Below are 26,359 nucleotides of genomic sequence, written 5' to 3'. Positions count from 1 at the left end.
TGTTGACTAGGCATGTGACCAGAGCGAGTGTCAGTTGCGCTTCTTGTCCGTTTTGGCATATGTTCCATGTGGGAACCATCACCCATTATCTAATTCGTTGGATTTCGTTAAGTCGAGTCGAAATTGTGACAAGCTTTCACTGGCATTTTGGTGAAACTCAGGAATGTTTTGGAAAAGCTAGAAATGGTCTGATTGCCCGGAGAACCCCACACAAACAGGGAGAATGTGCACTCTCTAAAGGGCTCGAGTTGAAATTGAGGATGTTGTGCTGCTATGACCACTATTCCGACATGCTGAATCAAAAGGATGTTCATTTAAAATGTCAAGGAGATTTAAAATGTCATTTAAAACGTCAGGGAAATCAAAATAGCTGAAAATTTGATTGAACTGTGCGGGCCGGTATTCCTAAATTCTGAATGTGTTGCAGTTTAGTTTAACACGGCTAGGCGGTGCTGTCACACCATACAAACTCGACCCATCAATGTAGCTGGATATTTCAAACGGTTCGAAACAATAGAGACAGTTTGGCAAGTGTAGCCTACGTTACGCTATATTGTATTTAGATGTCAAATGACCCCAAGTGATAGTCCACGCAAAGGGCAACGACGCGACAGGGTCTTGTTCCTGTGGACGATTAGCCTACATTTCCCATCAAGCCTATGGGGAGGGCCCGTTCACGTTCTGTGCTTTCAGTTTGCATCTGCATCAGCTGGATGTGGGCGCGACAGCGCAGCGGCAGCCTCTTGTCACTCTCAAGGCGAAAGTACACTATTTTGACATTTGAATCGTTTCTTAGTTCTAAAAGCGTTAGATCAACATTTTATCGTTTGTGATCAAAATTGTTGAAAAAAATGTTACGTTCCTCAAATTGGTAGTTTTTCAAATTGTTTGTAATTAAGACCTTATTAGAACGCGTTTTTCTTCTTCTCTCTTGGACGACACTTGTGGCTGACACACGGTGGGAGTTGAGCATCGGACGAAAGCGCTTTAGTGAGACGGAACAGCTCGCCAACGCCTTTCTGGACTCCACAGCTCGGCGTCTCTCCCCGCGACCCATGAGCCGCTGAAAAAAGCACCACACGACGACTAAGGGAAAAGTAGTTTTAAAGTCACCATGGGCTGCACCATCAGCGCTGAAGACAAAGCTGCGATGGAGAGGAGTAAGATGATCGATAAAAACCTGCGAGAAGACCGGGAGAAGTTATTGAGAGAAGTGAAGCTGCTTTTGCTCGGTAAGTATCGTTTTGTACTTTGGGCTATGAACGCACCACCTCATATAATCAGTCGGCTGGGGGCCAGTGCGCAAAGTTGCGCGTTACAATGAGATTTAACTAAAGTGTCTTACTATGGAGCAGATGTTTCCTCGTCTATTAAAAACAGATGTTGGTGTTGATGTGTGTTCTAAAAGTAGGCCACAACCAGCTGCAGTTAAATCCGTACTGGACACTTCTGGGTCAAAAGTTTCCTCAACGACAAATCCAGTGGCGCCTTGACTTTCGAGTTTGTAACTAAATATATATTGCTATATAAAGCCAAATATTCCCATTAAAATGCCATTAATATGTTCTAGCACCCCCCCCCCTAATAATAATGCTAATAGATAATGGTTGGATAAAGAAAATAATACTGAATTATCTAATATAAAAACACACGAAAAGACAACAAAGAAATAAAGTGTTTAATAGTGTTCTTACCAGATGTACCGTACAATTTGTTATGTGCCTGAAATGGGCGTGGCTTAGTGAGTGTCTGTGAGCGTGAGTTGTGGCCCACAGCAGCTCTCTGCGAGTGTTCTTTCTTTATATGTGTGTTTGACTGTGAAAGCTGAAAGAGCATCAGCGAGTGTGGCTCATCTTGTACAAATACGAGGGCATGACAGTACTTTAATTGTTTCATTTTTGTTCACTTTATTAAGGCGTCCAACATTGTTGCTGGCCACAAAAAGGCAACACAAAGCAATAAATAGACTCAAAAAGCATGTAAGTCAGGGCACTCTTAAGTCAAGGTACCACTGCACCAGACTTTTCTTTAAGGCAAATTGTATAAATCGGTTTCGTCAAATTATGTGAACCATATAAACAAAATGTGTGGTTATAGACAACCCCGATGCATCACACCTAACATCTCCTGGATTTTCCCATGCTTTCCGATACACAAGTGCATGAAATTGGAGCGTAGTGCTCCCTTGTGATGAAGTTGGTCAGTGTTTCTGCGTTCTTTTGTGTCCTGCGTTTGTGAAAATGTTTCCTGTCGACATGGAGAGGACTGCGACCTGTGTCCTGCGCACAAAAATGTATCCATTTCTAAGTGATTATTAGTTGAGCTTCACTAAACCATATTGTTTTTAAAAGCAGTTTTTTGTGATTGAATTGACTGCATTTTCTATGTCTTTTTAATGTCTAAGAGGCGTACCCACTTACGTACGATTTAACATCTTAATCATTTTTTTTTTTAATTGTGAGTAACGTGACAAAGGAAAACCATTGCAACACGTGCTTACTTGCGAGTATTGTATCTTGTCTTGTATTTTGACTTAAATGGAGCCTGTAGGTCACTACATTTGAATCAAATACATAAAATGTGTGATGGCCTGGCTTGGTGCACTATGCACTGCGTGTCCAAATGAACATGCACACGCACTGACGCTGCCCGCGAGGAGCACAAACGTGCAGAATTGGTTGGATGCCACTGTTCTCAGGGCATTGGCTATGCTTTCTCTCTAAACAGAAATGTTCTGAAACCAGATTTCCAAATAAACCAGAAGTGACCTCTTTTTGGTGCCATGTGTGTTTGTTGGAAGGTGGTTCTGCTTATCGTCTCTTGTCAGGACCTGTTGACTTGACCTATAAATGCAACTCTATATATTTGGATATTAAATGTCAACGGAGTGAGAAATATGGGAAATTAAAACAAAGCTTCAACTTGGAAAATAAGACTTAACCAGTATGTTTCATGTTCCCTGCAGTAGATTAATAAATCAGCTACAGGCCTTTGATTTAAATCCAAGAATCCAATCAGCACCTGATACTCAGCAGGTTGGTGGTAGGCAGAATGGCAGAAGGAGATACTTTATATTTAGTAGGATATGTACTTTAGGTCGGTGTTCAGCCAGAGAGGCACAGGAAGTTGGGAAGCCCACAAAGATTGTCGGGAAGTCATACGACAGAAGGGTTTTGAGGTAAGCAGGTAGGTCGATAGGCAGCGTGAAAGGCTGCCCGAGTTACGTGAGTTGGTCGAAGGCAGGTAATGTTTGCAAATTGGTCAGCAAGAAGACAGCCCTACAGAGATAAGCAGGTTTGTAGTTGTGTTGGTCAGTGAGCAGACAACCAAGTAGACAGAGCTAAGGCCGTCAAATAAGGACAGGTAAGTATTACCTCATGGGTAGAGTCTACATGTATGTACCGTACTTTGTATGTATGCAAGAAATGTTGGTACCTTGTAGAAAGGTAGGTTTGTCATACATGCAAGCAGCTTTAGCTTGACATACGTGATCGTTAAGGTTGGTAGACATCAGACAATCAGCCAAACAGACTATAAGCCAAAAAAATAATAATTTCACGTTCCGGACGATTGCAAAAACTCAAACAGAAAAGGGGCTACTAGCTACTTAGCTGAAATAGGATCATAAGAGACCACATAGCCAGTTGGTGAACGCCAAGTACCTTGGAAATACAATAGTTGGTCTTGTCAACCCTGTCCACCACTGGAGAGCTCTGTGGTGATTAGTACTAAAAGTTGATTAAATCCTGGGATTTCAGCCACGGTGGTAGAGGTAGCATACCGCTGAGGCAATAGAGGAGCAGACTCAGGAAAAAGCCGTTACAGGCAGACTTTGCGCGTAGAAAAACAAAATCCAATGTTATAGGCAAACTCTGCTTACCGGACTGGATCTCTTGGCGGTCAAATGAAAACTCTTCTTCCATAAGAAGATTTTCTATGGTGGTGGTGACAACGGTCAACTTTTAACACTACCATCCCCTGTCGGCCAATCACCAATCTTCACAATCTGGACCTCAATGTCACAGTGTGCACATGGCTCAAGGACTTCCTATCAGAGCAGCTTCGAGGAATCAAACTGGGCCCACATCTATCCTGCAGTCCATCTGTCCGAACACTGGAAGGCTGTCTGCTGGCTACGTTGCATTTCTCCATCCACACATACAATAATAAAATTTGCAGATGTCACGGCCACGGTGGACCGATCTCAAATGTCAACGATACCACGAAATCCAGCTGCGTACCGAACGATGTGGCCGAGCTATAATTACTACAAATTAATCACAGTCTGTGACTGACCCTCGTTTTGTAGCGCCATATGTTCTGTATTATTTTAGTGAACCACAAACAACAGAGTGGGATTTTCAAGGAAGAAGTGCCCAGCCCAATGTGGCTATATTTCTCCGTCGGCAGAGAATACGAGCAAGGGAAGGGCGAGAAGAAAGGAGAGGCTGGATATTTGAGAGCCTGCTGCCACTGATAGCCTCATTCATTGACTGCACTCTTGCATCCAATTTGGGAGCAGAAAGGCTTTGTGGCCATATGTATCGATGATATTGTACGTCATGTAGTTGAATAGATTTTTAAAAATATATCACAATATATGCAAACAGGAATTTACTGTATTGCACGACTTGGTGGCAGCGGGTACTCTGCATGTGTTTTAGGTTGTGAATAATCTGGAATTTTAATTGTCCGCACTGTTAGTTGTAATTCGAGTTTCTTATCAAAACTCAATTAGTTGCAGGACTCTGCCCGCTGTGGGACGCAATCTGTGGCACTGGGCCGTGTTGCTCGATGTGCGGCTGACTTTACAGAGCTAATGATACGGTTCGATCAAATGTGTCGTTTGCGTGATCAGCGTGGTTTTGTATGAGCTGGCGTGTTTGTAGCAAATATTTTGCTCCTTTGCCCATTTCGTTGTTCTATGATGTAATCAACTTTTAGCGGTGGTGCGTCAGCAACAGACAATTGGATGTAGTTGACATTAAATAGTGAAAATAGGTTTGAAATTATTTATCTTTTTTTTTCATATATATGCCCTACCTGTTAGTAGAGCTTTTTTCGTAATTTATGCACATTTTAAAACGATATGATATCTTAAAAAAAATATATTATACTCTCATATCAATTTTCATAGCTGGATAAGCAAAATCCTATCCATGTTCTGTAGAATTGGTCCTTTGCAGGATTATTTCCCTTTCGTTTCCGTGCGTCATTGCTTCCAAAAGGAAGTATTTTGACTAAACAAATGTTGTTTTCATTCCGTTTTTTTTTTATCTTGTGTGTTTGCATTTTCTTGAGGCCTGATCGTAAAGATAACGGTAGAGCACAACCATTCCTGTAAATTTATTTCCTTCAGATTAAGCTCCGTTCATAGCCTTGACTTGAGCAGGGCTGTTGTTAGGACATCCCTCAAAAACCAGCTCCTCGAGTTTAGCATAATGAGAAAAATCAAACCTCAAATTGCTTCCACATGAAGATAAACAGATGAATTCCCCACTGCTTAACTGTTACGTTGGCTTAGGTTTGTGCACTGGTGCAGCAAAGTCGAGAGCTCATGGTAGGGAAATTTTCACTGTAAGCTTGTCAACACAATGTTGATGAGTGAGTTTTCTTTCTCCTAGATGGTGCAGGAAAAAGAGAGTTACAGGGGAAACAAAGAGGGGTACTGGAGATTGAGGCTCCAAACCACAAAGCTGGAATGATAACACATCCCACCAATGAAAATTTTCTCGTTAGACCACAAACAGCAATTTCACCCTGCCCCCCCAAAATATGTCCAAAATTCTTGTTAAATGAGCCTTGGTGGAAATTCCTGCATCTGTTTGGGCGACTGTGAAAGCCTGTGCAAAGTTGCTCTGCCAGGAGGCCGTGGTTGATAATCACCCAAAAATGCAGCGAGTGGGACGGAACTGAAGATAGAGTTCAATGCACTTTGCCTAATCAAGGTTTGGGGGGTTAACCCCTGCCGGTGAACATGACACGAAGGTCTTTGTGGCACCCGGCAGCTACTTTGATGGTATGAAGTACTGTAAATCTTGAAAATACAGCTCATCATTACGCAGAATTTACTGTTCTAATTTGTTGGAGCGCTGCGCATATTTCGCTTCAATGGGCTGAGGGGAGACAATGACACAAAGAAAATTATTTGGGTGTTCTATCACCTGGCCAAGACAAGCAATTCGACCAAGACAAGTGATTCGACTACACAAATGAATACAATGCTACTAAGAAAAAACAATTCTTTGAGTAGCAATTTTGCGAATAAATTACTTCATCTGAGGAGCACCTTTCTTATATTGTGGAGCAAATTTTTTCATTTATTTTTTTGCCAATTCTAGGGACCAGAACTGTTTTGGTCAACAATAAAAATATGACAACATAATGAATGAAAAATTGGTCTACTCTTCTTAGTTCTTATTTCTTAAATTCACATTGCATATAGCAGCAACTTTAGTTTCTTGTCTAGAAGTAAAGCCAAATTGATTAAGAAAAAAGCTCTGCTTCAAAAGGCAAAACTCAGAATTCTGTTGTGAAAACAAACAAATAACATTACTGATAAGATAGAAATATTTAATACTATATTAATGTACTTTTAACATTAGAACATTCAACCTCACTGACATAAACCACAACGACTGTTAATTAATTGCGGGTTCGAGTTCAATTTAATTTGGATGAATTTCTCTCCCTCGCTTAGGCGCTTATTAATTGTCCTGCTTTTTGTAGTGGTAGGCACGTAAGTCCATCAATCGTCATTTCGCCATTTAGTTAGGCTGGCATAGTCTGTCTCAGTCGTCGGCGACAACCAATCAATGTCAAGAACTAACTGCTACAACGTCGCACGCAGGCGAAACAAACACACCCAGCCAACTAAAGTTAAAAAAAAGAAAATAAAAACTGTCTTGTATACTTTTGGGTCCGACAGACCGCATTGAAATTGTCCCATATGTTTTTATTTTATGTGTGTGTGTGAGTCTGTTCTTAAAAAAAAACTCAATTAAGGTGATACATGTGCTAACATTCTTAGATTATCTTATCCTTTAGCATTGCTTCGCCATCTTTTCTCCTCGTCCCTCATCGTCTTCATGTCTGTCATTTGGTATAGAAGCCTGGTGCTTGAGTGCCACTGCTCCAGTAGACATAGCAGCGTAGATCACTTAAAAAGCTTAGATTTTTTTTTTTCTCCTGTTGCCAGACAGACTCACATTCATAGGGCTCAATCGGAACTCTCCCCATAGGCCCGCGGTAATATTGGCATATGCCCATCACACGCGCTAATCTGTTTGAAAGCCAAACATAGGATCTAATTTCAAGCTCCTGAACAGGCAGCTGAAAGCAACATGACGTCATCCAGACACATGTAAAGATAATTGCTCCAAAAACAGCACTATATTGATTGGGAAACAGTTTATTTATATGCATGCGTCGCAAAGCACTGCATTAAATATTTATATGGCCACTGCTCCGCTCTCTCCTAACGTTGGCCCTACAGTTGTGAATTGTAATTCAAGGTCATGGTATGGCGTGTCCACGGATATTGTAGTGGATCACACTGCTGACTTTTGTCCTGGTGGTGTACGATGTCGGTGTCAGTACATATCATGAATGAATTTGAACTATTTATTTGTAAAGACCCCACAAATATCTATGCTTCCATTTTCGTGCTTGTCCCTATTAGGGTTGCAGGTGCGATGGAACCCATGCCAGCTGACCTTGGGGAGTGGCGTGTACTCGCCGGACGGGTCCCCAGCCATTCACGGCACATATAGACAAACAGCCAAATTCCACGCATGAACCATGAGTCTAAAATCTGTGAGACAAACTTGCTAGCCATTAGTCACCAATATTAGAGTAACGATGAATATGATAAACATGCTTATTTTGCCTAGCTGATTATTTTATCACACTGATTAATTAGTGCAGAAGTGTTTACACTGAGCTCAAACTGATTTGTTTTCTGTTTTTTTTTTTTTCTGGTCAGATATCTCGTTTATTCCTCCAGTGGAAGCAAAACGCTCGGTCAGCCAGATGCATCCTGTGCGGCTTAATGTTGAAATTCTGTAAAAGTTTGTCATGGGAAGTGAGTCTCCCACCCATTATTGCGACACCCTTAATGTCCAAATCATTTGCGTAAACCGTCACAATTCTTCTCTCTCTTCCTGCAGTGGAGACTCGTTTCTACAATGATAGCCGCTAGGTGTATTCTGCAGTGGTTTCTCTGTATCGTTACATTATGATGGGATGGCTTTGGTAACAGAAAACCTATTAAGCAATGCGTCAGATATCCAAATTACCGACTTTTATAGTGCATCGCAAAAGTGCTGAAACAACAGAAATCTTCAGGCTCTATTCAAATGGAGTTACATTTTTTAAGGAAGTTCGAATGATCTTTATTGAAACGTGCACATTGCACGATGTGTGATACGGAATACGTTTTTTTAACAATTACTGTTTTTGTCATTTCCAGGTGCTGGCGAATCGGGGAAAAGCACACTCGTCAAGCAGATGAAGTAAGCATGAAACACACAAGGTCGGTTTTGTTTTGAGCCCTGTTGTCTGTGATAACAAACGAGACTCATTTCGATGCACCCGGGCAGAGCAAAAAGCCCCCCATTTTGCACAACATGTGAAACAAAGGCCACCGAGGCCAGTCATAGCCTGGCATGACATGAATAGGCTCCCCCAGTTCCCACATTAGACATGCTGCATGCTCACAGGAGCTCAAATTCCAGCTCTAATGACGGCTTTCATGAAATGTTGCTGATCACTCGCATGTCCCACTTGAGCGGGAGCCATTCTTCGCAGTTTTAAATATTTATACAACCTGAAAGCTTGTTTTGTTTTTGGATTGCTAGAATCATTCATGAAGATGGCTACTCAGAGGAGGAGTGCAGTCAGTACAAAGTTGTGGTCTACAGCAACACGATCCAGTCCATCATGGCCATCATCCGGGCAATGGGGCGCTTAAAGATCGACTTTGGCGACGAGTCCCGGGCGGTGAGCCAACAACACTTCAAACCGACATGTCATGAGCTGCGTATGACATAAAGGAATGCGTGTGTTTCCAGGACGATGCCCGACAGCTGTTTGCGCTCGCCAGCTCGGCCGAGGAAGGCGCCATGTCGGCGGAGCTCAGCGGCGTGATCCAGCGGCTGTGGGCCGACAGTGGCGTCCGGGCCTGCTTCGACCGATCGCGAGAGTATCAGCTCAACGACTCTGCCGCATAGTGAGCTCCATCTTTCAGTTTTATTCTTTTCCACTGAACTGTGCTCACATCTCTTGCTCTGTGGAAAGCAGGAATGAAGCAGCAACTGCTTCATGTTGCTGTGTTGCCTCTTCTCAACCTTTATTTTATTCTATAGGAAATCTCAACGGTTTCGAATAATATTCTTATCAGTCTTTCTGGAGCTTTATTGCTACTTTCCATCTTGTCAGCTTTTAATAAGAGTAGCGTTTCTTCTTCATTGGTGCTGTGTTTCCACTTGAACCCAAAGGAGGCAAGACGTGTCTTGTTTTTAAAAGGTGGCGGTGTGCGCTCGTTCCTCACTTGATTGCATTCCTCAGCAAGAAGAGAGAAGCAGCACCTCCAGCCGTTTTGCGATCATGTGCAATTTATTGTGCAAATACGGCAAGGTTTAAGCATTTCACTTTTCAGTCCAAACACTGGTTGATTCCAGTATATTTTTCCACAAGAAAATTAATTTAAAAAAAAAGAAAAAAACAATAACATGCTATTATCTCGTTGCTTTCTTCAGTGCCCAATCAGATTGTTCTGATGTCATCCCTTAAACGACAAGGCTTGTCCTCTTTCGGGTCACTATTGAGCTGGAGCCCACCCAACTGACAGGGCACAGCCAATCATCCCCCACATATTTGTTGGCTCACGATTCACCAATAGCCCTCTTTCTTAAAACTCCTGAAAATGACGCAAGATGCCGCCAAAGCCCTCCCTAAGAAGGGAAGTAGTACCCTAATTGGTGTCTGAAGTGATACGTCTTGACTGAGAGACAAACGCAGCATGACAAGGAGCAGCTATAGCAGGTTTCGCATGTTAAACTGTTGAACAGTTAAGAACGTTATAATGTTACTTAAACAAAACCTCAACAGTTAATAAAGGTTTTTATTTACTGTGAGTGTAATGGATTCTGCCGAAGGTACCAGCGCTTCGCAGCGATTCAGAAGTCGAGCTGTAGTCGAGTATACAAAGCTGCTGACGAAAGTGCCCAAGGGAGTTAAAAACACAGTCAGTTGTGTTTCTGTGAGTTTTGTGTCCCACTCACTACGAAGACCTGACCTCAAAGCGAAGGACATGCATTTTGTTTTGAAAACAGCCAATCTGTTGAGGCTTTCTGTGCATTTCTTTTCTACATAAGGAGACAAGAGGGACCAGTGCAGTCAGTCTGTTCTCACTCAACTCATAATGAGCCAGTGTTTATCAGCCACCCAAATATGAGACCATATTTAGCACCACGAGTCTGCGGAGGCCTTCCGTGTACAACTAAATCTCCATCACGGACTAACAGGTCATTACGTCTAATATTAGTGGACCAGCCTGAACCTATCGAACGGTAATAATCTGTTTATTATTTGTGCATGTGAGGGTGGGGTCAGTCGAGTAGGGGATGACGTCATTGAGAGGGGACAAGCCAGATTGGCTCGGCAGTTCGTATGAGCATAACTATTACTACTAGTTGTGTGCTGTGATTTAACAAACTTTGCTACCACTAAATAAGTGACACAATGTGTACGAAAACATACTTTTATAATAAAGATGAACATAAGCAGTCTTGAGAATGTTCATACTTTTGCCTGACGTCTTTAGTCCGTGAACATTTAGTTTCTTATTTAACAAATCATGTGTCTATAAAGTAAATAATGACGCATCCCCGCATACCTGCCAATACACCTACCGTGCATATATTTTTGAAATTGCCTTTCTATATTTTTGGGGCAGAGGACGACCCCCTTGCTTTATTCATTTATTTTGTATGAAAAAAATGCTTGTTGGCAGAATATTCTCTTTCATTTAAGATTTCTTTTGGGGTGAAAATGTTTTTTTACATAATGCAATTGAATGGGCGAAAATTATTATTATTTATTTATTTTTTTAGATTTTTGCTATTCACGGGCTGGTCCTGTCCCTATCTCCCGCAAATAGCTCGGGTCCACTGTATACAAATTTAGGATGTGTTGACAGATTTCATTTGGATATACAGCGTGATTGTATCACCTGAGCGCACTTGTCCCGTATTTCTTGTACCGCAGCTACCTGAACGACTTTGAAAGGCTTTGTCAGCCCAACTACATCCCGACCCAACAGGACGTTCTGCGGACACGTGTCAAGACCACAGGCATTGTGGAAACTCACTTCACCTTCAAAGATCTCTACTTTAAGTAAGTAGAAATTACACTCGCACCTAAGAGGCACACTAATAGACACATTATTTTGGCCATTAAAAAAATTGTTATGTGCCTCACAGTTGAGAGGTTCTGCGTTTGAATCTCACCTCGAGAAATATATTTTTTCAGATTTTCTGTGTGGTGGTTGTGGACCACTGCGATGATGGATGATAAATGGTTTACATGCGCTTCATAGACGAGTACGAGCAACGGGAGACTCGCACGAGCTCAAAGGGAGCATTTTAGGATTGAAAGAAAAGCATTTAGACTTAATTAAATGAAAAGTGCAGAGAGATTGAATATGGAGCCCTTATCGCATGATTGCTTGTGCACCAAATATTATTTCTTGTTTCCTTTCCCTCATCATATTAAATATTCTTGTGTTTCTGACTAATACAATTTTTGTTCGGGTCAAAGCACATTTTAGGCTAGTGCGTAATTAATTTAAATGTATTCGGTGGCATTTTATCTTGAACAAACTGGTGGATATTACAATGACTCAAGCAGACATACTGGACCCGCAAGTTAGCCTCTCACTTTGATTTTTTCCGAAGGGGATCCCATAGTGCGAGAGATGATTTTAAATGAAACGCTCTTTCTCACATACGAGTATGGTTTTGATGGTATTGAAACTGAAATTATGTTAATGCGGCCTTTGTTTCTGTGCGTCCAGGATGTTTGATGTGGGAGGTCAGCGCTCAGAAAGAAAGAAGTGGATTCATTGTTTTGAGGAAGTCACAGCCATCATTTTCTGTGTCGCTCTCAATGACTACGATCTGGTCTTGGCTGAGGATGAGGAAATGGTTTGTTAGTCTTCCTTCCCCGTCTTGGATGTAAGCGTGCGTTGACATGTAAGAGGCTATTCTTGTTCTCAGAACCGCATGCACGAGAGCATGAAGCTGTTTGACTCCATCTGCAACAACAAGTGGTTCACAAGCACCTCCATCATTCTCTTCCTCAACAAGAAGGACCTGTTTGAGGAGAAAATCGTCAGAAGTCCGCTCACAATCTGCTACCCGGAATACAAAGGTAGGATGAATCAAATGAGATTCCACAATCCAAATTTAAATTTTAATGTCACTGACCAGATCTAATCCAATTTGAACTAAATATATGCGAGGTCAGAAACTGTACATTCAGCTCATTCGAATCCACATTTGATTGAGACTGTGCTGTTACCAGCCGCTGTATTCATATTCAACAAGTCAAATCCATTTAAAATGTGCAGATGCATGCATACAGAGCTGGCAATTGTGGTTCTCAATGAAGCTTCCTTCAGATCATGTCCTTAAAATGTACTGAGTACAGCAAGTCGTAAGATCCTGTAAGCGTCCAACCAGCATTTCCTGTTGAGCTGATGAGACTCCACCCAAGGAGCTTGTTGATACCACACTGCTGCTTGCTTTTCCTCTTTTGATGACTTTTTGTGTGTGCATGCCAAGGTGAGAACTCGTACGAGGAGGCAGCGATGTACATCCAGGGCCAGTTTGAAGACTTAAATAAACAAAAGGGCAGCAAGGAGATCTACACCCACTTCACTTGTGCCACGGATACCAAGAATGTGCAGTTTGTGTTTGACGCAGTCACCGATGTTATCATCAAAAACAACCTGGCGGATATCGGGCTCTACTAAAGCCACAAAAGGTCAGAGCGCCACTAAATTCACAGCTAACATTGCTGCTTGCTATCAAAGAGTAACTCTGTGATCATGAGCTCATTCAGGTTTTTTTTTTTATTTAGCGTATTGTGATCTTTATTAGGTCAGGTAAAACTAATACAGGTGAATAGCTGTCTTTTTCTGAATAAAGGTGTAAATAATAATCTGTTTTCCATACCACTACGGCAAACAATGGGGTACATTATATGAATAACTTACTATGATATAAATCAATTTATAGAGAACAAGGGGTTGGATTTTTAGGATTAGGTTTTTATTTTTTAAATTACATCTTACTCTTTTGAACATGCAACCTCTGGCGTGCATGGCAATCTTGTCATTTACTGTAGAGTGACTTCCAGCTTTGCAACAGTCTCAGATCACAGGATGTCTGACAAATACGATCACAGTCTGATGATAGAATGTTGCAGATGACGCACACTGGAAAAATGCGACGTCAAGCAGACAGGACTGTAAATAAATGTAATATTCAAAATCTAATGCAGGAGGCAAAGAAACTGGCTTCCAAAACTGAAAACAAAGTGAATCAAGTCCAGACAAAAAGCAGCAACTGAGAATTTAAATATATGTTGATGCCAAACAAGAGGCTTCTGAAAGTCATTTGCCAAAGTTTTATGTTTACTTTCGACTCGAATATTTTCAGGTCAAACCTTTTTTTCAACTTCTTATCTTTCTGGAACTCACCATTACAACCTAGAGGTTAATAATAGTTTGGGATTTTTCTCTGATGCATTATTTTTATTTTTATTTTTATTTTTATTTTTATTTTTATTTTAATTTTTATTTTTATTTTTATTTTTATTTTTATTTTTATTTTTATTTTTATTTTTATTTTTATTTTTATTTTTATTTTTATTTTTATTTTTATTTTTATTTTTATTTATTCATTTATTATTTTTATTTTTATTTTTATAAGAGGTATTTGTCGAGAGTGAGATGAACAAAAATGTCACAACTTCGAAGCATAATTACTGCATCTGTGCTAAGACAATATATTTGAACAATTACAAAATAGACCAAAAAAAAAAAATGTCAAACTTATTTTCGTATTTGTTGCAGGCGTCTCAAGGGGACTCTGGTCAACTTGGCTGCTATGTGTCATCTGCATAAGGTGCAGTACAAAGTGTTTTACAAAAGGACTAAAGCGGTGCTGTCTGCAGCAACTGTTGCATCCACCGTTGTGGGGACTTGCTTCGTGATACCTTTTAGTCTTGGCCGAGCTTTCGCTGGGACGAAGAGATTGATGCTCTCACCAATCACTGTGAGTTCTTGTGGGTCTTTGCATCCAGGACAGGCTCTTATTTTGAAAGTGGCTCACAGTATTGCTTTGGAATGTTTGAATGTCATAACTTGCGTAGAGGACAGAGTTTCACATATAGGTCCTGGCTTTACTTAGCATTAAGTCTAATAAATTCCACAGCAGCACAATCTGACTTTTTATTATACTGAACTACATCACAGCACTCAAATTCATTAAGGGAGATTATGCAATTTCTTGGCTGATATTTTTCACTTAGGAGGCGTAATGGTGAAGCCATTTTCACCCCAGCTGATTAAAGAAGTGCATTTTTGTTTCACAGCCATCACCCCAAGCTAAGGAGGCCTTTACTCTTTCCCTCATGTCCCATTCAAAGAAGTCCTCTCAGTCATTTTTCCCAATTAGAATTTGCATGTCTTTGCTCCGCATTTATAGTGGCTCATTTTAACAACATTAGACGAGAGGAAAAAAAGCTGGCCTCCTTTGTTTTGTTTTAAATCAAAACCTCCCATCAGATGGCTGTTGTCCACCTTGAAGATTTAGAACGGCCACTTGCAAACAAAGCACTGAAGGTTGCAATGTAAATGGAAAATGATACGTTTGAAGCGTGATGACCTGATGCATCATGATGCTTCATGCAGGATGAACAAGGTCGGTCGCCTGTCTACGATGAAGACAGCAGGCAATACAAACTAATACATGTAAATTTTGCTATTTTACAAGACAACAAAATGTCCTTTCACTGTTGCATTGAAAGAGAGAAACAGGAATTTGGTGCCTTCGATGTGCATCTTTAGCTACCGTGTTGGACCACATACGCATATTTCGAGGCTTGGGAACTGATGAAACTTAAGGATTCTTCTCCATACTGTGTGTCACTATATCTGTAGTGTAAATTCTGACATGGATGTGACGTTTTTGTTCACCCGAGGCTAACTTTGGTGTTGCATCAATGAGGTATCTTTTCTCTTATTATTCTTTTCTTCTTTAGGGATGTGGCTGATTTATTGTATTTTTTCCCCCCAGTATGTCCAATACAATCGCAAAGCAATTTGTGTTAGACAGCCTGCTCTTAGCCTCGTGTGTAAGATGCATTTGGGATTGACGGGTAGAAGGAAAGTTAATAAACACACCTGAAATGACTAATACAAAAATTTTGCGTTATTCTTTTTTTCATTGAACCGTTTCCTTGATTTATGTAATAAATGGTTCCTCCCCTTTACTGTGCTGTAAACGAGTCCCTCTAGTCTTGTCCCTCTGCTTAAACCAGCCATGTTCCCTGTCCCATCTCATGACAATTTTTTTCTCTGACACTTTTTCAAGCCAAATCACTCCAAGCCTGTCAACAATCTTAATTCCAGTAGATTGCAGCCCCTTGACGCTTTGATTGAGTAAAAACAAGAAACACAGGGCAAGAGAGATGCCTGATGCAGCTTTAATTCATGCCTCTACATTTCATAAGAAAGGACAACCTGTCAATTTTCATTTCCTTTTAATAATAAAGCATCACCCTTCTCTATTGTTTCCCGCTTTCTTTTTCTCTCTCATATACACTGTGTGTATATATACAGTATATGTAACATACGCATTTTATTATCGTTCAAAACAATTAAGGAATTTACTACTGTTATGTACAACATTTGTCTAACATGTTCGCCCATCAGAAAAGAAACGTATTTTTCTCCTTATAATGTCAGGTGTATGGAAAACATCAGCACTATTTTCAATGAGATACAATATGGTTTGTAATCCGGACATCTGCAAGCACGGCGAATAATTTCAGATCTTTGCGCGGCAACATTTTACAGTTATCTCAAGACCACAGAGACTACGGTACTCAAAAACAAAAACAAGGATGCCATGATGCTACACGAAAACATTACTCTTTAAAATCGGGTATCATTGTCTTTTTCATTCCGAATACCTTATTCTTAATCGAGCTCACGGGAAATGGGCAAAGGAAAAAAAAAGGGGGGCTTCTTCAAATTCCAGTTTGTTTTTTGCAACTGAAGAACCAGTAAAAAGGTGAATGTCCTTTAAGTGGGGAGTCTCGACCCAGTTGGACATGCGCTGTGTGGCAGGAAGAATGTGAGATAGGACACAAGTCACTTGGCATGAACACAATGAATAGAGAGGATCCTCGCTGCTCCGTTGGTACACATCTCAGTAAATGCCGGTATGTGAGGGACAGAGTGAAGTTCTGCAAAGACAAGTCAAAGCACAAATGCGGTTCAAAGTTGCAGAGTAGAGATTTGCTCGAAAATACAAGCTTGAATTTTAGTGATTAGTGATCCTGACAAGGTTATGTCCGATACAACTGTGGATGGAGGGCCGATTGGCATCCGATCGATCGAGGCCACTGCTAGGGGTTTTGCTTCGTTTTTGATGATCCACAATCGAAACGCAAAACTGCAAGTACGTGAACAATGGTGACTGCTTATACTGGAGAGGGAAATAGTTAAGAAGAACAAAAAAAAACAGCACTGATTTGTTTTGTTTTTGAAAATGGAGCTCCCCCACCGATCCCCAAATGAGCAGTTTTGTCAAAACTGGATCAAATGTCTTCACTCACAGGAGAGCAAATAATTATTTTATTGGTGGAAAGCAGAGTTTGGCTCACCTTTGGTGTACACAAAAACAGCGGATGCTCGAACAAAATTGTTCCAACATTAAAAGAAGAGCAATTAACTGTGAACTTTTCTTGGTGCTCTTTACCCAAATAGCTTGATCAAAATTAGACACTAGAGTTATTTTTTTTTTTTCCCCCGGGGGTCGGGGCCAGAATTGAAATTTTTACAGACTTTGCCGAGCGTGACTGATTTATTGTGTTAATGCTCTGTCTCCTTCTCCTTTTTGAACTGAATGCTGAGTCAACATTTTTCGTTGTTGTCCCATTACTAACAGTTCCTTCAATCTCTTTCCCATTCGGCTTTATGAGCCCAAAAAATCTGGTAAGCATTTACTAGCAAACTGATTCTGATGTCAAAATCAGATGGCGTAACTTCATTTCAGATAATCTTCCTCTTCTGCAGTTCTTAATGACCCGGGCTTTCTGAGACAAGATTCAGACTGAATTGTGTGAGCCGTGCCATGTCCGGCTTCTCACCTACCTACGACTTTGGGGCTGCTTAGAAGAGACCGCAGTCCTTAAGGTTCTCCTTGATGATGATGTCTGTGACGGCGTTGAACACAATCTCAACGTTCTTTGTGTCTGTGGCACAGGTCAAGTGGGAGTAGATTTCTTTCACGCCCTTCTTCATGTTCAGCTCCTCAAACTGCGCCTTGATGTAGTTGCTGGCGTCTTCGTACGTATTGGAGCCTACGATGCATGAAGTTTCAGTCATTAAAGATTCTTGGATGGACTCAGACACAAAGGTGGTAGGAACTTTTAAGTTTGTCAAAACAGCGTCACAAATGGTTATGGAACATGGTTTAGGTTTTGCAAAAAGGAGAATGGCACCCCCAAGTGTGCTAGCTTAGCGATACTCATTTGTTGTGCTTGCAGTAGCATTTGGGCTAACTAAGTGAGTCAACCCCTGATAGATTATCAGGTGTGCCACGTCAAAATATCCAATTTGACTTAATTGGTGCCAAAATTGTCCATTTAATTAAATAATTCAAGTTTCTTCACTTATCTAGGGCAGGAATGTATAATGACAGAAATATTAAATCTTCTTTTACTGGATGTCTGAACTGGAACACCTATTTTTCTTCTCTTGGTACTATTCATACAGAAGATTTGTGCTCGTAGAACTAAGCCTATATTCCACAGTGAGCAAGTCAATTAGGGAGTAAATTGACTCTAGTTCCGTAGGTATTATAGCGCCGGAACCTTTGGGACATTTTTGTTTGGTGGTTAACTGTGAGATTTTTCCAATGTAAAATTGTGAAAAAATTGTGTGTACTATTTCAGTGTTTTTACAGACTTCTGCACGGTAGCATGGTAACTCATTCTTTGGCTGTGAACTATGTCTTTAGAAGCCTTTCAAAAAAAATATTTATATATTTTTAACCGCAGCTGTGTAAAAACATCAACAGCGTTATACGTGCTCTTGACTCATACATTTGGATTATTTTGGTTAATATTTCGGTTTACCATCATAGTCTGGGAAGCAGATGCTTAGGTGGACCTTCTTGATCTTCTCCTCAAAAAGATCCTTCTTGTTCAAGAACAGAACGATGGAGGTCAGTGCAAAGAACCTGTGGTTGCAGATACTGTTGAATAGATGGAGTGACTCGTGCATTCGGTTCTGAAAGATCAAAGTGAACGGGCGTGAGTCACTGCTTTGATTTAGGCTCTTTCTTCACAACTTGTGTGCCAACTCACCACTTCGTCGTCCTCTACCAGCACCATGTCGTATGCGCTGAGGGCGCCACAAAAAATGATGCAGGTCACGCCCTCGAAACAGTGGATCCACTTCTTTCTCTCGGACCTCTGGCCCCCCACATCAAACATCCTGCGCAACAGAGAGGCTGTTAGCGTCTCCATTCTGAAAAGCGGGATGGCGTTTTTCCTTCCGCCGCTCACCGGAAGTGCAGCTCTTTGCAGGAGAACTGTTCTTCGATGATACCAGTTGTCTTGACTCGAGATCGCAGCACGTCTTGCTCGGTGGGGAGGTAGTCTGGTTTACAGATTCTGTCCATTTCGTTGAGGTAGCTGAAGGATAAACACAAACAGCTCACTGTCGTGCTATCGGAGCGCTTGCTGCCTGTTTGGTTTTCAAGAGCTGAAGACGCGGACTCACTAGCCGGCCGAGTCGTTGAGTTGGTACTCAGCGGCTCTTTCGAAGCCGGCCTGGACACCGGAGTCCTTCCACAGTTTCTGGATGACGTCAGCCAGTTCAGGAGGCATCGTGCCTTCCTCGATGGAGTCGGACAAGTTCTGCAGCTTCTGTGCATTCTCCTGCATTTGTTAGATAAGGAAAATTCTGTCAGAACCAAAACACATGAATTCCCAGAAGTACTATTGGGGGAGCTCGAAAATCAAAGTGGTAAAGATTGACCTCAATATTTGGGAAGAGAAAAGTTACAGAGGAAAATGGAGAAAAAGCGTGATGACCGCCATCGCTTTATGCAGTAAAATATGGCTCAACATCAATCATCGGAGTGAGTTGCATTTACAGGTGTGGCGATCGTGCACATTTTATATGGAGTTTGATGTTTCTTATCTATTTGTTTGACAACTGAGAATCATCAAAAGTCAGCCCCTCACCATATTTTTTTTTCATAGCTTCATTTTTCAATTTGGTATATGGGGAAGTTGCTTCTAAATACAAATAAGTGTGCGACAAGCCTCCTGGATTGGATTGTGTCCTGTAACTTAAAGCCCGCGTGTCATCTGAGACCTGTGCAGAGGGAGCGCCAAAATCAATCGCCAGCATCTCCATTCCTCTGATGATAGCCAGAGCAGACTGCAGGATGTTGCCGTAGATGATGGCTCGGAATTCCAATTGTTCCTCTTTTGTGTAACCACCTTGATGCAAAATCCTGTACACAAAGTGCAGCAGAAGCAGTTAAAACGCCTTTAACGTCACATTTCGTCCATAACAGAAGAACACCAGTCACAGCCAATGTAAAAAGAAAAGACAAAGTCGCGTTGACATTAATTCTAAACAACAGAGCCTGCCTGACTCCAAACAAGTGTCAACAAATGAGGGTAAGCGGATGTTTGACCTCTTGTGCAGAGAAGTGGGACATTCGGCCAAGTGACCAGATTCCAAAAACGTTAAAAGTACGCTGTCACTATTTACTCCCGACACTTTGTGGATGAACCCACCAGCGCAATTTAGTGCATGTTTACTTACTTCATTTGCTTGACAATGGTGCTTTTGCCAGACTCACCAGCACCTGCAACGAGAGGATAACGTTGAGCAGATGCACTTTCGCTTCAGCGTGGACACGGTTCGGCCCATAAACGGCAGAAGAATGTGTTTTCAAGCAACTTTAACGAGCACTCTTGGCAAAAGTGACGAGAAATGTAGCTTCCTTTACTGCCTGCTGAGTTCTACAAGGACGCACGTCTCAACATTTGATAAAATAACAAAACGCACGCCATATTCTCTTGGCTTCTACTAATATAGGAATGTCAAACTCATTTTGATCAAGCCACATTGGTGGTTCTGATTTCCCTCGGATAGCCAGTTTGACTTTGAAAACCTTATAAATGTTACCTCGTCATATGTACACAATTAATTAACAATATAAGAGAAGAAAAATGTTAATTTTAGTTGTGATTTAATTCCTAAAAGAATGAAGCTGAGACTTTGAGTTTAACTCCTGTGCTAAAGAAACTTGACTATATCCCTGCAAGCGATTGTTTGAATTTGTTGTACTGTACAGTATGCCGTTTGAAGGCGCACTGCTTGGATGGACGAGTGTGTCTGTTGTGAAGTGGGTGAAAGTCCAACAAATGTTCATTTTTGTGTGTCATCGGAGGGATCAGCAGAGGACTCCGCAAGTGGATCTGCTCTAAACCCGTTAGTTAATTGGATTGGCGTATCGCTGATGTGCTGTGATTCATTTAGACCAAAGGCTGTGATCTTTTAAGCGCTAACGTCCTTACATACGAACCCCAACGTCTTTGCAACTAATTTGTGCACTCCTATCGCACTTTATGTGCTTCTCTGATACCCTCATCAAAATATTTACATGAAATTGGACTCCTGCAAATGTATCTTCATGGGCAGATTATTCAATTTTAGTTTCATTTATTTGTTGGACTCGCAGCCTCATCTAAACACTGCTGTCTAATCCCGCTCGTCCACTCTCTGGTGTGCCATCTTTCCAATAAATTCATGCGAGGTTTTATGCCAAAAAAGGCCTACAAATCCCTCAGAAAAACTGTGTTACGAAGTAGTGAACAGTTGGGACGGGCACTTTTTCACTCTTTCCATGTCTATCAAGCCAACTTGAATCAGAATCTCCTCACTACACTGTTATGAGTTTTTGCACGCCAGCATCGCCTCTAACTTCACTGAATGTTTTCTCAATGCTTACAGAATCTATCAGACTTTTGTCGGATAACCAATCAAAGAAAAGATATTTTTGACTTGCTGGCGAGTTTCCCTGAAGTTTCCTTTTGTCAGAAGATGCCATTCAAAATGATGAGATGTGAAAAGCAATCACGCTTCTCCGCCTGTACGAGAGACCCCGATGAGCCTCCTGGCGTTCACTTACCAAGCAGCAGAAGCTTGACCGTTTTCGAATCCTTGTCGGCATCCTCTTGGAGTTGCTTTTCCAACTCCTTTGATTTTTTGTCCTCGGCACTCGCTCCAGCGCCCATTCTTTCTGCCTCCTCACACTCAAGATCCTCAAGGAAAGAAATTTTGCCGGCCCTTTGTGAGCTGTTGCAGAGAATCCCGGTGTGGCACTAATCGTGCCAAAAGGCGATTTCCTAGCGGAAGGGGATTGGAAGGGAGGCGCTTGAGCTAACCTGGCTTGGCTGCTGTATCCTGAGTCGATGATCAGATGGGACCTTCAGTTCAGCAGCTCTCGTCTAGCAGAAAGTCAGTCGTTAATTCCCTCTTTTTAAACCACTTAGTAAGGAGAGGCCTCTTCCTGATTGGCTACGCAATCTAATTAGTCTAATGAATGTGAATGATATCAAGGTGGTGGAAACTACTGAATAAACACTCTCACTTGTTGTGAGTTGCAGATTTGTTTTGTGGATTGCAACAAACTGACCAATTTTATTTTTTTATTTGGAGGGAGGGGGGCTGTGGTGGACATACAGACCAAGTATTGGTGAATGTGCCGCATATTTGTGTGTGATTTATTTGCAGCTGTAGCACATTTATGAAATGTATGTAATTTGTAGAGCACCTCAATCTCTTCAGAATGGCATAAGAAGAAATAAGATTGGTAACAAATCAGTGGAGATGTTGCCTCTTTCTACAGAGTTGCATTCGCTGGCTGTACGACTCTTGTTTCAAGTCACATGGATGAGCAAGGAGGGAGGCATTAAAGGCTCCTAAACTCCTTACAGCTAAGACGTTTAAATCTCAGGTGGTGCGGTGACTGCTAAATAGAGCAACTGCCGCCGCGTCGCTTTCTTTGCTTGGACGTGAGCGTTAGCATGACCTAAATGCGTGTGCCGTCGGTTACATAACGTCCCTTTAAAGCAAACAATGTGTGATTTATGCGAGCGAGCGAGAGTTATGAGGTGAGGATGAATGCTGGCTGTGGCAACAAGCCCTCCTTGAACAGTTGATGGCCATCAGGTTCCAGCTGCGCGTGTGGCCATCTTACACTGACATGCTGTTTTTAGTTTGATACAGATAAGGATGTTGTTTATTTTGAGCCACAAATGACGTCAGAAGCCTTTGTAGCAGGCATGTAATTACTTTGACTTCAGTGTGCCAAAGTGAGGGAATCGTTGCATTTGACGCTCTGGATGCAAGGATTTCATTAAAATTGTCTTTGGCTTGGAAAAAGGCTTACATATTTTACGGAGAAGGCAGACGTCTCTATTTTAGGGGAATTGAGTCTTTCAAAGAGATCTTTGATGTAATTCCAACACATAACCTAGAGTTTGTTTTTGAAATTTCTTCAAACATGAATTTTCTGTCGCGCTTATCCTAATTAGGTTCACCTATCCTAGTTAACTTTGGTTGGTGGTCTATTTTGACTGAAAATTTCAAGTTAAAATTCAAGTAAAATATATGCCTCGGCTCAACAAAGTTTGGGAAACATTGGTCTACAGTGTATCCGGAATGTATTCACAGACCTTTGAATTTTCCCCTCACAATTCTACATACAACACCCCATAACAACAATGTAAAAAAAATAAAATTGAGATTTTTGCTAAAATCAAAAAAGAAATGTCACATATGTAATTATTCAGTATTTTCCACAAAGCCGATTCCACTGATAAATTGAAATGTTGGTACAGCTACGTTTATTGGACATTGCTTCTCTATAAGGTTCCATAGGTGATAGTATATGCCATAGCGCCAGCATGTAGTCCAAATAATTGAGTTTGGACTTCCCAAACAAGATTGTCCTGATGCACAAATCTAGGGAAGGTTACAGAAAAATCTCTGCTGCTTTGAAAGTTCCACTGAGCGGAGCGGCCTTCATCATCTGCAAATGGAAGGATTTCCGAACCAGCAGGACTCTTCCTACATCTGGATGCTTGTCTAAACTAAGCAATCATGGAAGAAGGGTCTGGGTGGTGACCAAGAACCTGATTGTCACGCTGTCCTCTGAGTAGCGAGGAGTACCTTCCAGAAGAGCAACTATCTCTGCAGCACTCCACCAATCAGGCCTGGATAGTTGAGTAGCCAGATGGAAGCCACTCGTCAGTAAACGGCACATGGCAACCCGCCTGCAGTTTGCCAAAAGGAACCTGAAGGACTCTCAGAGAAAGAAAATTCTCTAAACTGCTGGGACAAAAACTGAACTCTCTTGGGGCCCTTTTTTGGTAGACATGTGTCCGTGCGCTCAGCATTAAAACGGGCACAACTTTCTTTTCGTGCCGAGGCAAATGTAGTCTACCGTGTTTGTCACTGAGCATTCTGGCACATGGAACTTCCACTCCCATGACGCACCTGACAATTTGATACCAGAAAGTAGACTGAGCCTCGCAACTTGTTAAAATAAATTTTAGATGACCTAAAAGCCGGTCTAAATGATGGTGCAGGTAGGAGGGAAAAAGGAATGAAACAATGTATAAAGACAGCCGGACAAAAACTTGCTTCAGAGTCTTCAGCGCCTCAGACTAGTACAAAGGCTGACCTTCCAATAGGACAATGACTCGAAGCACACAGCCAAGACGATGAGGAGTGTCTTCAGGACAACTCTGTGAATGTCCATGAGTGGCCTAGCCAGAGCCCAGAATTGAATCCGATCGAACATCTCTGGAGAGATCTGAAAATGGCTGTGTATCGAGGCTCCCAATCCAACCGGATGCAGCTTGAGACGTGTTGCAAAGAGGAAAGGGTGAAACTGGCCAAAGACAGCGGTGGCATCATATTCAAAAAAGACTTCAGGCTGTAATTAGTGACACAGCTGTATCAAGAAAATATTGCGCAAAGGCTGTGAATATATGGTCATATCATAATGACTTTTATTTTTAATAGGTTTGCAAAAAGCAAAAACAGAAGCTTTTCTTCATATTGTCACATGTGTAGAAATTTGAGGCTGTCACCTAAATGTGGAAAAATTGAAATGATGTGAATACTTTCCCAAGATAAATGTGACTTAGGGACTCTTGAGGCTGCACGGTACTCCACTTCTGTTCATGTCCTCCAACATTTTCTCCTCATGTCACTCTGTCAAGCGTATAGTGCTAATTGCACGGGTTAGGCTGCTTGTGGCTTGGCCGCTTCAAAACGGGCTAACGACGGTGGCACATCGAGTGACGGCGACCAATCCCATTAGCCCGGGGATGGCGTAGCCTCCCTTTCTGTTCAGTCTCTCCGGCGCTGATCTGTTGACAAGATTACTCAGAGAGCCTCATCTTGAGCACAGAGGCCAAGGATTAACACTTGTCATTTTGGTCTGCAGGTTACAATCTTTAATGTTGTATTCATGCTAAAAGTTGCTCGAGGATTGAAGGAGTTGCGTCGCGTCGTTAAACTGCCTAAAGGGCATAACGACGTAAAATGTTGACAGTACACAGTTAAGTGATAGTGGGAGTGTCTCTTGTTCAATTGTGTTGCTTCATTGAGGTTGGACTCCATGTGGTTCCACCCACTGAGGAGCTCATCTTGATTTTCTCCACGTTAATCTTTTAGTCTGCCAACGACAGAGGTGTACGTACTCTCACTGATGACGCATCGACATGCTCGCTGACGCCATGCTGTCACATTTACATGTGGCTCCGACCTTTGCAACCCTTAATCACTGTTAAAAATCACTCAGGCTTCCGGATGGGGTTGTTACAATGAAGCTATTGTTTTCTTTTGTCATTGTTTTTTGTCGCTGATCTCTCTGTCTGTTCATTTTCATATTAAGAAGGGCCGCACGGTGTTGTTATTGTCATTAATAAACCAAAAACCTCAGGGAAAGCCTACTCGAAGAAATGTGTGTTTTTTTTTAATTATTATTTAGAGGCACTTAAAGTGGTGGCAATTGTGTGCTGACTCCTATTTAACATGAATTTGAATGTGTATAAAGTTAATTCTGAAAACAGCCACAGCCCAGTTATAAGAAGACTTGTGCAAGCACATATTTCAGTCAGTTATTTTGAATTTTTTTTCTTTGAATCTCAAAAATTTATGTTTTCATTTATTTATTTCATCACTTGAAGTTGTACATTTTATATGCAACATTCATGGTAGAAATGTTTAGGAATTATTTTCTTGATCTAAATTTTTTCTTAAAAAACAAACAAACATTGGAACAGAGATGATCACAATTGTTATCCACTCAATCATCAGATTGTTTTCTTTTATGAATGCATGTTTCTTGTGTCTTCTCTCTGTTTGTCCCCTCTCAACCACTTAATGTCCGGTGACATTGAAAATTAATTCCTAGACTAATTATCAATTAATTAGAGTCATGTGTTATGTAGAAAATCTGTTGCCAAAATAAAAAGACATACAGGCCACCCTTACTGCATGAATAAATTTGCTACTGTGTTAAAAAGCCATATTAGCTACACTTCCACATTTGAATAACTACATAAATATAATTTGTTAATCCAAGTGAGGGGGATTAAAAAAAGAATCCTTGTAATGAATGCTCTGGTTACAGGATGGTATTCAAGTTCCAACATGTTGGTTAATGTGGTTTGAGTTCACATTTGCTCTGCCCTATGCTCAGGTTTCTTGCAAAAATGTCCCGCTCTCCTGTTGTTAAATACCGCAACTCCTGCATATTCCAACCAAAATAATAAGCAAATTGCAGCCACTTTTTTTTTCATCAGTTCTTGGACTGGAGCTCATTGGATTTTGCAGATGTTTCCAATATTTTGACTGTGGTCGAACAGAGGACTCTGTGCCCAAGGTCAGTTTCGATAGCGCTTGTGTTGCTTTTGCTGCTGCCGGAGAGGGATTAACCACACAGACAGATTAACT

The 26,359-nt window shown here is 41.4% G+C and overlaps 2 protein-coding genes across 3 annotated transcripts; one reads left to right on the top strand and one right to left on the bottom strand.

The window, feature by feature from the left end:
* The first annotated feature begins 583 nt into the window (after nt 1–583).
* gnai3 (guanine nucleotide binding protein (G protein), alpha inhibiting activity polypeptide 3) lies at nt 584–21,662 on the top strand. The gene is made up of 9 exons (XM_088289585.1): nt 584–1,232; nt 8,471–8,513; nt 8,859–9,000; nt 9,072–9,229; nt 11,269–11,397; nt 12,077–12,206; nt 12,279–12,432; nt 12,846–13,047; nt 14,141–21,662. The coding sequence occupies exons 1-8, from the start codon at nt 1,115–1,117 to the stop codon at nt 13,034–13,036; spliced, it is 1,065 nt and encodes a 354-aa protein (XP_088145711.1). The 5' UTR covers nt 584–1,114; the 3' UTR covers nt 13,037–13,047; nt 14,141–21,662.
* On the bottom strand, nt 15,761–21,860 carry gnat2 (guanine nucleotide binding protein (G protein), alpha transducing activity polypeptide 2). 2 transcript variants are annotated; one of them, XM_088289588.1, is made up of 10 exons: nt 21,772–21,860; nt 21,516–21,648; nt 20,144–20,186; nt 19,685–19,826; nt 19,085–19,242; nt 18,868–18,996; nt 18,667–18,796; nt 18,436–18,589; nt 17,446–17,658; nt 15,761–16,539 (listed from the first exon to the last, which is right to left on the bottom strand). In XM_088289588.1, the coding sequence occupies exons 2-9, from the start codon at nt 21,619–21,621 to the stop codon at nt 17,468–17,470; spliced, it is 1,053 nt and encodes a 350-aa protein (XP_088145714.1). In that variant the 5' UTR covers nt 21,622–21,648; nt 21,772–21,860; the 3' UTR covers nt 15,761–16,539; nt 17,446–17,467. The 2 variants fall into 2 exon arrangements, with proteins under 2 accessions (XP_088145714.1, XP_088145712.1); XM_088289586.1 differs by having other exon boundaries at nt 17,450–17,658; nt 21,516–21,855.
* Nucleotides 21,861–26,359: the final 4,499 nt, after the last annotated feature.

The sequence above is a fragment of the Idiotropiscis lumnitzeri genome, chromosome 3 (assembly GCF_059441095.1).
Source record: "Idiotropiscis lumnitzeri isolate Australia: NSW breed Sydney's pygmy pipehorse chromosome 3, RoL_Ilum_1.0, whole genome shotgun sequence".
Lineage (NCBI taxonomy): Eukaryota > Metazoa > Chordata > Actinopteri > Syngnathiformes > Syngnathidae > Idiotropiscis > Idiotropiscis lumnitzeri.
This window is presented reverse-complemented; position numbering and strand designations above follow the sequence as displayed.

What these genes read in the sequence shown, in the direction of transcription:
- gnai3 (XM_088289585.1), top strand. Translation starts at nt 1,115, where the DNA reads ATGGGCTGCACCATCAGCGCTGAAGACAAAGCTGCGATGGAGAGGAGT. An exon ending in ACACTCGTCAAGCAGATGAA is followed by an intron (nt 8,514 to 8,858) that starts GTAAGCATGAAA and finishes TTGGATTGCTAG; the next exon opens with AATCATTCATGAAGATGGCT. An exon ending in CTCAACGACTCTGCCGCATA is followed by an intron (nt 9,230 to 11,268) that starts GTGAGCTCCATC and finishes CTTGTACCGCAG; the next exon opens with CTACCTGAACGACTTTGAAA.
- gnat2 (XM_088289588.1), bottom strand. Translation starts at nt 21,621, where the DNA reads ATGGGCGCTGGAGCGAGTGCCGAGGACAAAAAATCAAAGGAGTTGGAA. An exon ending in GGTCAAGCTTCTGCTGCTTG is followed by an intron (nt 20,187 to 21,515) that starts GTAAGTGAACGC and finishes CTCTCGTTGCAG; the next exon opens with GTGCTGGTGAGTCTGGCAAA. An exon ending in TTGGCGCTCCCTCTGCACAG is followed by an intron (nt 19,243 to 19,684) that starts GTCTCAGATGAC and finishes TAACAAATGCAG; the next exon opens with GAGAATGCACAGAAGCTGCA.